Source organism: Arachis ipaensis, chromosome B10, assembly GCF_000816755.2.
Source record: "Arachis ipaensis cultivar K30076 chromosome B10, Araip1.1, whole genome shotgun sequence".
Taxonomy (NCBI): Eukaryota; Viridiplantae; Streptophyta; class Magnoliopsida; order Fabales; family Fabaceae; genus Arachis; species Arachis ipaensis.
The window spans coordinates 65,993,522-66,006,012 of NC_029794.2; the positions used below are offsets into that span (position 1 = coordinate 65,993,522).

Below are 12,491 nucleotides of genomic sequence, written 5' to 3' on the forward strand. Positions count from 1 at the left end.
ATATGGAAGAGGTTGGAGAGGAGTCAGTTTCATCCAAATCTAAGAAAGGAAAGTGGGTTGCGATGAAGGACTAAATTATTACGCCTCTACACAGTTCAATTTATAATATATAAGAATAATTTATTTAAACTATTATTTGAATGAACTATGGTTATTTGAGAGTAATTAGGATCTACCATATATGAGTAGTTTATTTCTCTTTAATCTTTGTGTTGACATTAATTTATCTCTTAGAACTTGATACAAGAGTTGTTTCGTTTATTTGTTTATTTAATCCAAGATTTGAGTGTGTTTTCCTTTAATAAATACTTATTATTATTATTATTATTGTTGTTGTTATTGTTGTTGTTGTTATTGTTGTTGTTGTTGTTGTACGTTTTAAGGTAATAAGCTTTGATTTTGCTGTACATACTTACTAAAAAAAGTATTCACTAAATTTGAGTGTCTTCTCTCATTTCTTACGTACTCAATTTAAGAAACCAAATCAACATCTAGCTGATTCGCAAAACAAAATACAACAGCCCATAACCAAAAAAATAAAACAAAATGAAATACAACCATATCCATGAGCTGCAAGAGAAAAAATTACTCTAAAAAATACAAAACTATCAATTTATTATTTTTTATTATTAATTAGTCATTTAACATTAAATTATCAAATAAAAAATATTATTGAATGAGAGTAGTTACACTAAAGTAGGTTATGTTATATTTTTGACTCTGTAAAAGAAAATTTTTTATTTCGTTCAAAAAAGGAAACTTTTGATTTGAAATAAAATAATTTCTTTGATTCTTTCCAAAAAATTATAACATATACACATTAAAGTTTTAGCTCGGTCCGAAATACAATAGGTCTATATAAGAACTCTACAATTACATATAATTATCATATTCAGTAATTAATTAGTAGATATTTTTTGAAGGTGCTACCGTTGCACATTGCACCACATCTTTATGTAAGTTTTATTTTTTTTCATTTCAAATAATTTTAAGTGTCGATTAGTCTTCTATTGATTAGTGTTTTTATTTTATTTTGTTCAACTTCTTTGCAATTTTACTTTTTTATGGTTCACATGTTATAAACTTATTAGTTTAGTAGTTGAAAATAAATAATATTTGTATAATTGTTAAATATTTAAAAAAAATAAGACTATTATGCACTCTCTAAAAGTGTTATTACTACACAATACACTATATTTTATGTAAATTTCATTTTTTTTATCAGATAATTTTACATATTTAAAAATTAAGTTTTTTTACTTTTTAAGTAAAAAATATACCTCATAAATTAATCAATACATAATCAGTATTGTAAGTTAATAGATATTTAAAATTTAACTTCAAGATAAGTATTAAAATTTGAAAATTTGTATTCGTAACTCATTTTACAGGAGAAATACATTGTAGATAAGTGACTTAACAACAATAATGTATCCCACTCCAGTCACCCAATCCAAAATTGCAAGGTTAAAACGAAAGATAATTTTGGCAAGAAAATGAAAAAGACTTGATGATAACAAGTCTGTTTTTTTTTTGTGCTTCTGGTAAGTGTTCTTGTGAAACTTTTTTAATTTCTATTTTTTTATGAGAAATACAATTTAAGCTATTATCATTGTTGAGAATATTAGTGAAGTAGTTTGTACTATACATAATTTTTTAAATATTTTAATTTAGTGATTAAACAACTGTAAATAACTATTCATCTTTATAATTTTTTTTAAAAAAATTTATATTTAATAAGCTATAAATTACATAAAAACTATGCAATCTTCAAATCCTCAGGTACTATTTAGGCTAATTAATTATTTAATATTGTTTAAGATATACTCTGTCATAATTTAAAATAATATACTATTTAATCTAAATTAGTACATAAAACTCTATACTAATTGAGAAAATATAAAATTTGATGCTTTTGTGTAGATCTATTTAACTCAATTTAAATAAATTAAAATTTTAAAATTATATATATTTAAATTTAGAGTTTTATTTATTATTTAAATTGAATTGTATTTATTTTTAAGTCATGACTGGGTATATTTTAAATAATTTGATATAGATACTCATTGATTTAGTTTAATAATTTAAAAAATAATTCAATAAAACTAAACCAATACAAATTTTTTTTAACTATGAAAGCATACTACTAAAATATATAAAATCAAATACGAGATTAGTTAATTGAATAATTATTATTTGTGTTTCATTTATTTTTCTTGACTTAACAGTGTCGAAGAACAACAATAATACAAATTTTGACGTACATAAAAATGTGCATCATATTACTGCATGTCAAAGAACAGTGTGTCGAGAAACTGGTACCTCATCTAATATTCTTAGTTTACAATCAAGTGAAGATAAAGGTGATATTTTTTTCACTGTAATTAATTCATATTTATCTAAATTTAATTTATATCAATTTAATGACGAAAATTTTCTATATATTTCTCATTACTATCTATGTATGGTGTACACTATGCCTCACATGGAATTGGATAGGAAAATAATCCTCCTAATTATGTAAGACCTTCTACATCAGAGATAAGATCTAAATCTTTAACTCTACCAACGGATTTCTCATTGACAAGAACTCCACTGTTCGTGTTAACAAATAGTACATATAATTAATGATTGCCAAATAATTCATACACCAATATTTAACAAAAAGTATACTTCATCGGAAATTATTTATATAGCATAGATTTATTACAATTCTAGCATACTCCAGTGTACAAGGACCCGCCAATAATTTAATGGAAGTCGTTCCGCAAAATCAGCTTCAATCACACTGCGGTTCCAACAGATCGTGCCTAACAGAAAGGTAATTTAGAAAAGATGATCATCATTATTATATTCTTTTCTTTCCTATAGTGTCTAACGTTTAATTGAATAAAATTGAACTTTTTGTAAAGAAGTTCTACTATAATTTGGGTGCAAAAAAGACAATCTTCCTCTGTTGTTGCTTCGGTGGCTATTAATTTGGCACATCTTTATGAAGATATAAATTTATCGACTGTTAAGACGCATCCATCAAGCAGTGACATACAAAGTGGCCAAAATATTGACCCTTTTGTTGATGATGAAGGTAATTTCTCATTATATCAAGAATTTAAGTTTGTATTTTACAAGAGATATGAATTATTAGTAATACATCAACATATATGTTTGTATTTTTTATAATTTTTATTGATTGTAGTTTTGAATGGTTATGATGATTCAATGTTGGATGTGGATATGGAAGATAATTTTATACCATCCTCAGAAACCTTAGACGGTATGTAAAAATTTTATCTTTATGTTTATTTGCATCTTTGTGTACATCATGGACTAAATTCCATCGGTATAACAACTGAGTATCTAAAGAGAGTTCATTCGACAGATGTCTGGGATATAGGAAATCCTATTTATCAATGTCAATACTGTAAAGCTTGGATGTGGTCTGGAGAAAGGCTTGCTAAATCCAAACAGTCGCCCCAACCAAAGTTTTCATTATGTTGTATGGAAGGAAAGATCGAGCTTTTTCTACTTTCTGTGCTTCCTGATGAGCTCATTCAGCCTCATATTGGAGGAGATCAAAGAAGTATTCATTTTGTAAAAAATATAAGGACATTTAATTCAATATTTTCTTTTACATCAATGACCGAAAAAATTGACTGTGGAGGGAACAATGGGACTGCTCCTCCAATTTTTAAGCTTGGGGTCAAAACTACCATAGCATTGGTAGCTTACTTCCTCCTGATAGTTTGCGACCAACATTTGCCCAGCTATATATCTATGACACAAAAAATGAGATTGATAATCGAATAGGCACACGTCGGTAATTTTGATGCAACTAGTCAAACTTTTTAGTTATTTCTTATCAGTGAGAGAAAATAACATAAATTTTGTTTTTATTTTTATTTTTTATTTTTTGCAGTTCCAATGAAGCTATAAATGAGCAGGATAGGGAAATTGTGGCAATATTAAGAAACATGCTAGACAAATATAATAGTTTGGCAAAGAGTTTTTACTATACAAGAGATAGGTACCAACAGAAAAATTGCACAAACATAAAGCTTAAGTTGATTAGTAAAAGGACTACAGATGGCAGGACTTACAACTTGCCATCTGCATCTGAAGTGGCTGCATTGATTGTTGGCGATGTCGAACAACTTAGCAAAGATAGAGATATTATTATAGAGAGTCAATCTAGAAATCTCCAACGAATTGATATTTTTCACCCATCTTATTTAGCCTTGCAATATCCATTATTGTTTTTGTATGGGGAGGATGGATTTCGTTTGGGTATTGCAACATCAGATTCTATCTCCACTAGGCCTACATAGAAAAAGAAAACAATCGCTTTGCGATAATTTTTTTCTTTTCGACTACAAAAAAGGACGGGTGAATCTCCGTTACTTCTGAGATCAAAGAGATTATTCCAACAGTTTCTGGTAGATGCCTACACAATGGTGGAATCAGAGAGGTTCAAATTCTTTAGGTATAAACAACTACAGTTGAGGGTTAATAAATACAAATGTCTGCATGAAAGTCTTATAAACGGGGATGTAGATGCTGCAAGGCTTGGCAAAAGAATCATTCTTTCCAGAACTTTTACCAGTGGACTAGGTATATGATGAATAATTGTAAAGATACATTTGTAATTTGTAGATATGAAAGATATCCTAGCTATTTTATCACCATGACTTGTAACCCTGAATGTGATGAGATAAAAAGAGAAGTGACTCCCATTGGATTGAAGGCAGAAGACCGTCCTGATATATTGTGTCGAGTTTTCAAGATCAAGCTTGATGGTTTGATTGATGACCTAAAAGAGGGAAAAATTCTTGGCAAAATTTTGGGATGTAAGTCTGTGTTTATGCAACGCCTTATTAAAATCTTATGTTGTAATGTTTTGCTCATTTGTCTTTTTCAATTTTCAGATGTTTGCACTGTAGAGTTTCAAAAGAAAGGGCTCCCACATGCACATTGATGCACCACTATTTTGTGCTAGATTCTGTACTTCATTGAGTAGATTTTATCCACTATTCTCACACTTATTCATAGAAATTGCATGGTTTTATATTTTTCTTCCTAATCTTGTGCTTTGATTGAAAACATGTTTCCTAGACCTTTAAATTGATAATTTTAATCCTCTCTTATTACCATTCGATGCCGTGATATGGAAAGAAAGCATGCAAAAGTAGAAGGAATACAAGAAGTTGAAAAAATTGCTAAGCTGTCTAGCCTGACCTCTTGGTACTAAATCGATTATCACTTGAGCTACAGAGATCCAAATGAGGCGGTTCCAGTTGCGTTGGAAAGCTAACATCTGGGGCTTCGCAACGATATAGAATTTGCCATAGCTTCCCCTAATATAGGTGATGCTCACGCGTGGATCACGCGCACACGTGACCTGGCAAAAGTCCAATCCACGCTCACACATGGACGATGCTCACGCGTGACTTTGCCGCGTGCTAGACGTACCAGAAATCGCTGGGGGCGATTTCTGGGCTGTTTCTGACCCAGTTTTTGGCCCAAAAAATTCAGATTAGAGGCTATAAACTGGGGGAATCCATTCATTCATGGAGACAACTTTCATATTCATAATTTTAAGTTCTAGATGTAGTTTCTAGAGAGAGAGGCTCTCTTCTCTCTCTTAGGATTTAGGATTAGGATTTCTCTTAAAGGTTAGGTTTACTTCTTCTTCATTCCATGTTCAATGTTCCTTTAATTTAGTTTCACTACTACTTTTATTTATTCTATTACTTTAGTTTGTTTATTTTCCTAATTTAATTTATAAATTGCATGTTAGAATTGATTTTCTTATTTAATACACATTGAGGTATTTCAGATTTATGATTGCTTTCTTCTATTTATGATATAAATAATTTAGATTTTTCTCCCTTTGCTTTGGTTGAGTAATTGGTGACACTTGAATTATCAAACTCAGCTGTTGATTGAAAATTGGGATTTGCTGATTGATTTGGATCCCTCTAAAGCTAGTCTTTCCACAGGAGTTGACTAGGACTTGAGGAATCAAATTAATTAGTCCACTTGACTTTCCTTTATTTAGTAAGGGTTAACTAAGTGGGAGCAATAAATAATTCTCATCACACCTAATAAGAATAACTGGTATGGGATTTCCAGTTCTTATACCTTGCACTGGTTTTCATAATAATTAATTTACTTTATTGCCAGTTTATTTTCCTATTCCTTATTTCAAAAACCCAAAAATATACCTTTTTTCATAACCAATAATAAATCATACTTCCCTGCAATTCCTTGAGAGATGACCCGAGGTTTCACTACTTCGGTTATCAATTTTATTGGGTTTGCTTAAGTGACAACCAAAACTTTTGTGCGAAAGGATTCTCTGTTGGTTTAGAAACTATACTTATAACGCGATTATTTTTATAAAATTCTAAATTAGCAGAAATCCTATCATCAAAATGGTGTCGTTGCTGGGAAATTACAAATGTGTGCCTTATTATTGGTTATTGTAAATATTTGCTTTTTCGTTTATTTTTTTTGTTTTAGTGTTTCTAGTTTTAGGAGTTTATTTTCATTAATTTTTTTTAATTTTTGTCTTTAATTGCTACTATGAATTCTCACCCCTCTGGCTTTAAGTTTGGTTCCAATGTTGTTGTAAGGAATGGAAACTATAATGAAAATAGGCATCAAGGTTGGAAGAATCAAAGATGGGAGGAGCCACAAGGATTTGATCAACCCTCTTGGCAACAACCCCCTCCAATGCACTATAACCAACAACCATTATATGATGTATACCAAGACAATAGTTACGGTGGACCTTTTCGTGACAACCAACCCCCACCAAATTACTATGGTCAAGAGCCATTCCGAGGTGCGTACCAAGATGATAGATATGTTGGACCCCCTTGTAGTTTCCAACAAGTCCCATCATATGCCTATGAACCACCTCCTCAACATAGCTTTGAACCACCATACTCACAAGCCACCTACAACTGTTCACCTCCATATGACCCTAAACCTTATCCACCCCAACAGGAGTTGACTAGGACTTGAGGAATCAAATTAATTAGTCCACTTGACTTTCCTTTATTTAGTAAGGGTTAACTAAGTGGGAGCAATAAATAATTCTCATCACACCTAATAAGAATAACTGGTATGGGATTTCCAGTTCTTATACCTTGCACTGGTTTTCATAATAATTAATTTACTTTATTGCCAGTTTATTTTCCTATTCCTTATTTCAAAAACCCAAAAATATACCTTTTTTCATAACCAATAATAAATCATACTTCCCTGCAATTCCTTGAGAGATGACCCGAGGTTTCACTACTTCGGTTATCAATTTTATTGGGTTTGCTTAAGTGACAACCAAAACTTTTGTGCGAAAGGATTCTCTGTTGGTTTAGAAACTATACTTATAACGCGATTATTTTTATAAAATTCTAAATTAGCAGAAATCCTATCATCAAAATGGTGTCGTTGCTGGGAAATTACAAATGTGTGCCTTATTATTGGTTATTGTAAATATTTGCTTTTTCGTTTATTTTTTTTGTTTTAGTGTTTCTAGTTTTAGGAGTTTATTTTCATTAATTTTTTTTAATTTTTGTCTTTAATTGCTACTATGAATTCTCACCCCTCTGGCTTTAAGTTTGGTTCCAATGTTGTTGTAAGGAATGGAAACTATAATGAAAATAGGCATCAAGGTTGGAAGAATCAAAGATGGGAGGAGCCACAAGGATTTGATCAACCCTCTTGGCAACAACCCCCTCCAATGCACTATAACCAACAACCATTATATGATGTATACCAAGACAATAGTTACGGTGGACCTTTTCGTGACAACCAACCCCCACCAAATTACTATGGTCAAGAGCCATTCCGAGGTGCGTACCAAGATGATAGATATGTTGGACCCCCTTGTAGTTTCCAACAAGTCCCATCATATGCCTATGAACCACCTCCTCAACATAGCTTTGAACCACCATACTCACAAGCCCCCTACTACCAAACACCATCACATGATCCTAACCCTTATCCACCATATCAACCACCCTATGAGTCATATGAGCCATACATAGATCCACCCCAATTCCAATCTAATTACTCCCAAGAACCACCACCTTCATATACACCACATCCATATCCATCAATCCAAGAGCCTTATGGTCCTACTTATGATATCCAAGTAAAACAAGAGTCAAGGGATCGTCTCAAGGAAACAGTGGATCAATTTCAAGCAACCCTGCATCAATTAGACCGAGCGGTAAACCGAATAGCACCCGAAGCTTTCATGACTAAAGAATTTCAACTTGAGAACAAGGAATTGAAGTGTGCTGTGCAACAAGTGGAAAAGACGGAGAGTGATGAACCACCACATTCTTATTATGATGAACCACCCTCTTATCATGAACCTTTCCTCCCAAGTAATGAGCCCTCATATCCACCTCAACCTTCAATGCATGACACTCTTGGTGTTCTTCTTCAAGGGCAAAGAGAGATGGAACGGGGAGTACTAGAATTCGCGACTACCTTAACTGAGGTAGTAAATCATTTAGCTTCCCAACATCTGAGCACTTAAAGTACTTCCATGGCTACATGTGGAGAATCAAAAGAAGAGCATAGCATGAAGGAGACACTAGAAACTCTGGTGGACAATAAAGAACATGGCTTTGTATTGGAACAAGTGGAGGAAGCCATAATAGTTGTAGAGAAAGAAGTGGTTGAAGATTTAGGAGATGCTGAACCTCCATGGGAATCTAGAATTGTAGAGTACTCCTCCAATAAGATTGAAATTGATGTCAAGAAGGCCAGTGCACAACCTCCATGGCATATTCCTTTTGAAGACTTGGATGGGATAGATCAAGAAGTAAGTTGCCTTGGTGATGAGGATCATGCATCAAGTCCTCCTAGTGATAAATCTACATCCGCAAATGAACTCCTTGAATATGAAGACACTTCTCTGATTGAGTCTGAGAATGATGTGGAAGCGGAAATTCTTAGAAAAGGGCGGACGGGAGTTGAGTACGCTTTGTCAAGAACGTTGGAGACTTCTCCACCTAGGTTGCCACCTACTCCTTCATTTGAGTGGATAAGGCTTGTCTCTATTCGCCTTACCATTCCACCTGAACATGGTATCCTTGAAACGGATGGCCAACTTAGGAGACTTTGTGGCATTAAGTGCAAGAGAAGGATGTTTAGTGGTTGGAGTTGTAAATCAAGGCTCATCAAGGTTGATACTTCAAGAGATAGATGTAAGCGCTCAACTGGTGATAATTTGGTTAAATCCAAAAGAAGAGTTTGGTACTCCGTAGAGAATTCAGAATGCTTGCCACCCGGATAGGACCATGATGATCAACTTGAAGACGGGTGTAGAATCAAGATTTGAGATCCCGGCATACAAGAAGATCAACTTTGGGAGCTCAAAGCTTGGGAAGAACTCCCTCAAGGCTTGGCAAATTCACTTGAGAATGATGAAGATTATTGGAAGTCCAAGCATTGGTGGCAGTTTCAGGATGAGTTCAAGCACAAGCCTCCATGACAAGGAGCTCGCCAAATGTCCAACTTAAGGACTTTAACTAAAAGTGCTAGGTGGGAGACAACCCACCATGGTATGATCGTTTTTTGTCAATCTCAGTTTTATTTTACTTTGATTTATCCTTAGTTTTATTTTATTTTATTTTTTTAGTATCCATTCATAGTATCTGCATCAGCATCTGCATTTTGCATTCTGCATTCATAAAAAAAAGGGTAAACCACGCGTGCGCATAGGCCACACATGGGTGTCGATAGTAATCTCGCTCCCCCATCCAACGAACAGAAAGTTGTGATGGAATCGTGCGGCTGGTGTGCTCTGCGCACAATTCGACCCACGCATACACGTCTATGACGCGTGCGCGTCATCTGTCACAAGGGAAATCCACGCGTACGCGTCAAGCACGCGCACACGTGGATAGGGAAATCGGCGTAAATAGTCTGATGGACAGAAAGTTGTGCTGCCCCCACGCTGGAACTGTGCTAGAGGCACAAGGTCATCCACGCGTACGCGTCCCTGACGCGTGCGCGTCCTTTTACTTCCAAGACCACCCACGCGTACGTGTGGGCGACGCTTACGCATCACATGGCGAATATAGTTCTCACCTGCACGCGTGCCTTAGGCGCGCGCGTTGCGCCCCGTTCTTCATTCCCTTTTCCTTTCTTCCCTCCTTTCTACTTCTTTTTTCCCACTTTCTTACTTTCTTCTTCTTCATCTTTTTAACCTCTCATCCCTCTTCACTTCCATTCTATTTTATTTAATTTATTTGCATACTTTCATTCGTTGCATTTTAATTTTGTGCATATTTTTATTTTCTTTTCTAAGTTTATTATTTTACCATTAGTGTTAAATTTTCTTCTTCAAATGTTGCATCTTTTCTTGAATTATTCTGGTGCTTCATGACTTGTTTTACTCTGACTGGGTATTATTCTTCATAAGTCAATGCTATTCCTTTATGATACTTATATTATCTTGCATTGACATGAACTTATACTATCTTGCATTACCCACACTCTCCCCCCTATTGTTGCAACTTTTGCACCACTGGTATGCCATGTGCTTCTATTGTTTTCTCACTTGCATGTTGTAGCTACCATGTAATTGAGACCCTCATTATTTGGCATTAAACCACCCAGACTGTATTTATTTTCTTATCTTTATTTCTGGGTTACTTTTTCTTCTTTTTTCTCTTCTATCAGGCTGGCCACCGAGAAAAGGAAAGAGAAACTTCAATATGGGGTGACAGACAAGTCCATCTGCACAATCTTTGGAGAAAAGTGTCAGTTGGAACAACCCGTCCATTTGCACATCTTAGCATGCACCAAGGATGGTGCAATCTTTAAGTGTGGGGAGGTCGATACCGATCTCCACGGGTTAGTTATTTTCTTCTCAACACCAATATTTTATTTTCTTTGTTTGTTCATTGTTGTATTTGCATATTTGTTTGATTTTGTACATATTTTACCACCACTTGGTTAAAGTAATATTTTCTTTTTCAAGAAACTTTTTATAACATTTCACTAATTTGATTAAAATCTTTATAAACTTGTTTGAAGAAATATTATTTTGGAACATGGTTTAGAGCTCGAACACACAGAACCTGTGAGATTTTTTAGCTTATTTGATTGGTTGCATTTTATCAACCAATATTTTATTTTTGGTGTGTGTTTTTCTCTCTAAAATTGTGATCTTTGTATTGCTTAATTCTATATTTTCATTGTTTAATGTATGCATGCACTTATGTGATTGAGGCCTTGTTTCACTAAGCTTACATACCCATATGGCCTTAACCTTTCATTATCCTTTGCAAACCAATTTGAGCCTATTTTACCCCTTTTATTCTTTACTTTAGCACATCATTAACTCTAAGCGAAAAACAATAATGTCCTTAATTTGAATCCTTGGTTAGCTTAGACTAGTAAGAGTGCTCATGAATTAAGTGTGGGAAAAGTGGGTTTGGAAACATTTGGTTTTGGAAATTAAGTATGTTAAAATTCTTTATGAAAATGTGAAAGAATGTTGAGAACATGTTCATGCATTCAATAATTTAATCATATGCATTGAGAAAATTAGAAAACAAAATTAAAAAATTAAAAAATTAAAAAAAGAGAGAAAAATAAAGGAGAAAAAGAAAAGAAAAAGAACAAATAGGTAAAAGGGGACAAAATGCTCCAAAGTAAATGGTGATAGCAATACATATGTACTGTACTCGAATCAGGATGCATGAATATGTGGAAAACATAGCTAATGGACAGTTAGATGTTGTATTTTGATTACATGGATTGTCTAAATTAGGTGAAAAGTTTAGGTTAATTAAGGATTCAAATTTTAGTCAACTTGACCAAATACAATCCTACCTTGAACCTAACCCCATTACAATCCTTAAAAGACCTCTTGATATATGTATCTGTGCATTAATTCTTTGTTGATTGGTAGAAGAGGAGCAAGCCTTAGAAAGCAAGGTTAGTAGAGAATTGAGAGAGTCGAACCTTAAACACTTGAGTGATTAGAGTGTATACACTTCCGGTGAGGGTTCGATGCTCGATTCTTTGTTCCCGGCTTTCATAAGCTATTTTCTTCTGCAAGTTTACTTGTACTTTATTTTGTGATTTGAATTAGTGAAATCCAGTTCATATTTGTTCTTGAAAGATTTATTTACTTTTCACCAAGTAGGTAAAAGCATTTTGCATTTAGTTGCATTCATATAGATAGGTTGCATTTCATAAATTTTACCATTCCTCTTCACTCTTATAACTTCTCTTGAGCTTAGCATGAGGACATGCTAATTTTTAAGTATGGGGAGATTTGATGCACCACTATTTTGTGCTACATTCTGTACTTTATTCAGTGGATTTTATCCATTATTCTCACACATATTCATAGAAATTGCATGGTTTTACATTTTCCTTCCTAATCTTGTGCAATGATTGAAAACATGTTTCCTGGACTTTTAAATTGATAATTTTAATCCTCTCTTATTACCATT

At 33.5% G+C, this 12,491-nt stretch overlaps 1 protein-coding gene across 1 annotated transcript; it reads left to right on the forward strand.

Moving 5' to 3' along the window:
* LOC110268424 lies at positions 2,754-4,325 on the forward strand. Its single transcript, XM_021114567.1, has 5 exons — positions 2,754-2,821; positions 2,943-3,085; positions 3,197-3,274; positions 3,694-3,817; positions 3,917-4,325. Exons 1-5 carry the CDS (start codon positions 2,754-2,756, stop codon positions 4,323-4,325), a joined length of 822 nt encoding a protein of 273 aa, XP_020970226.1.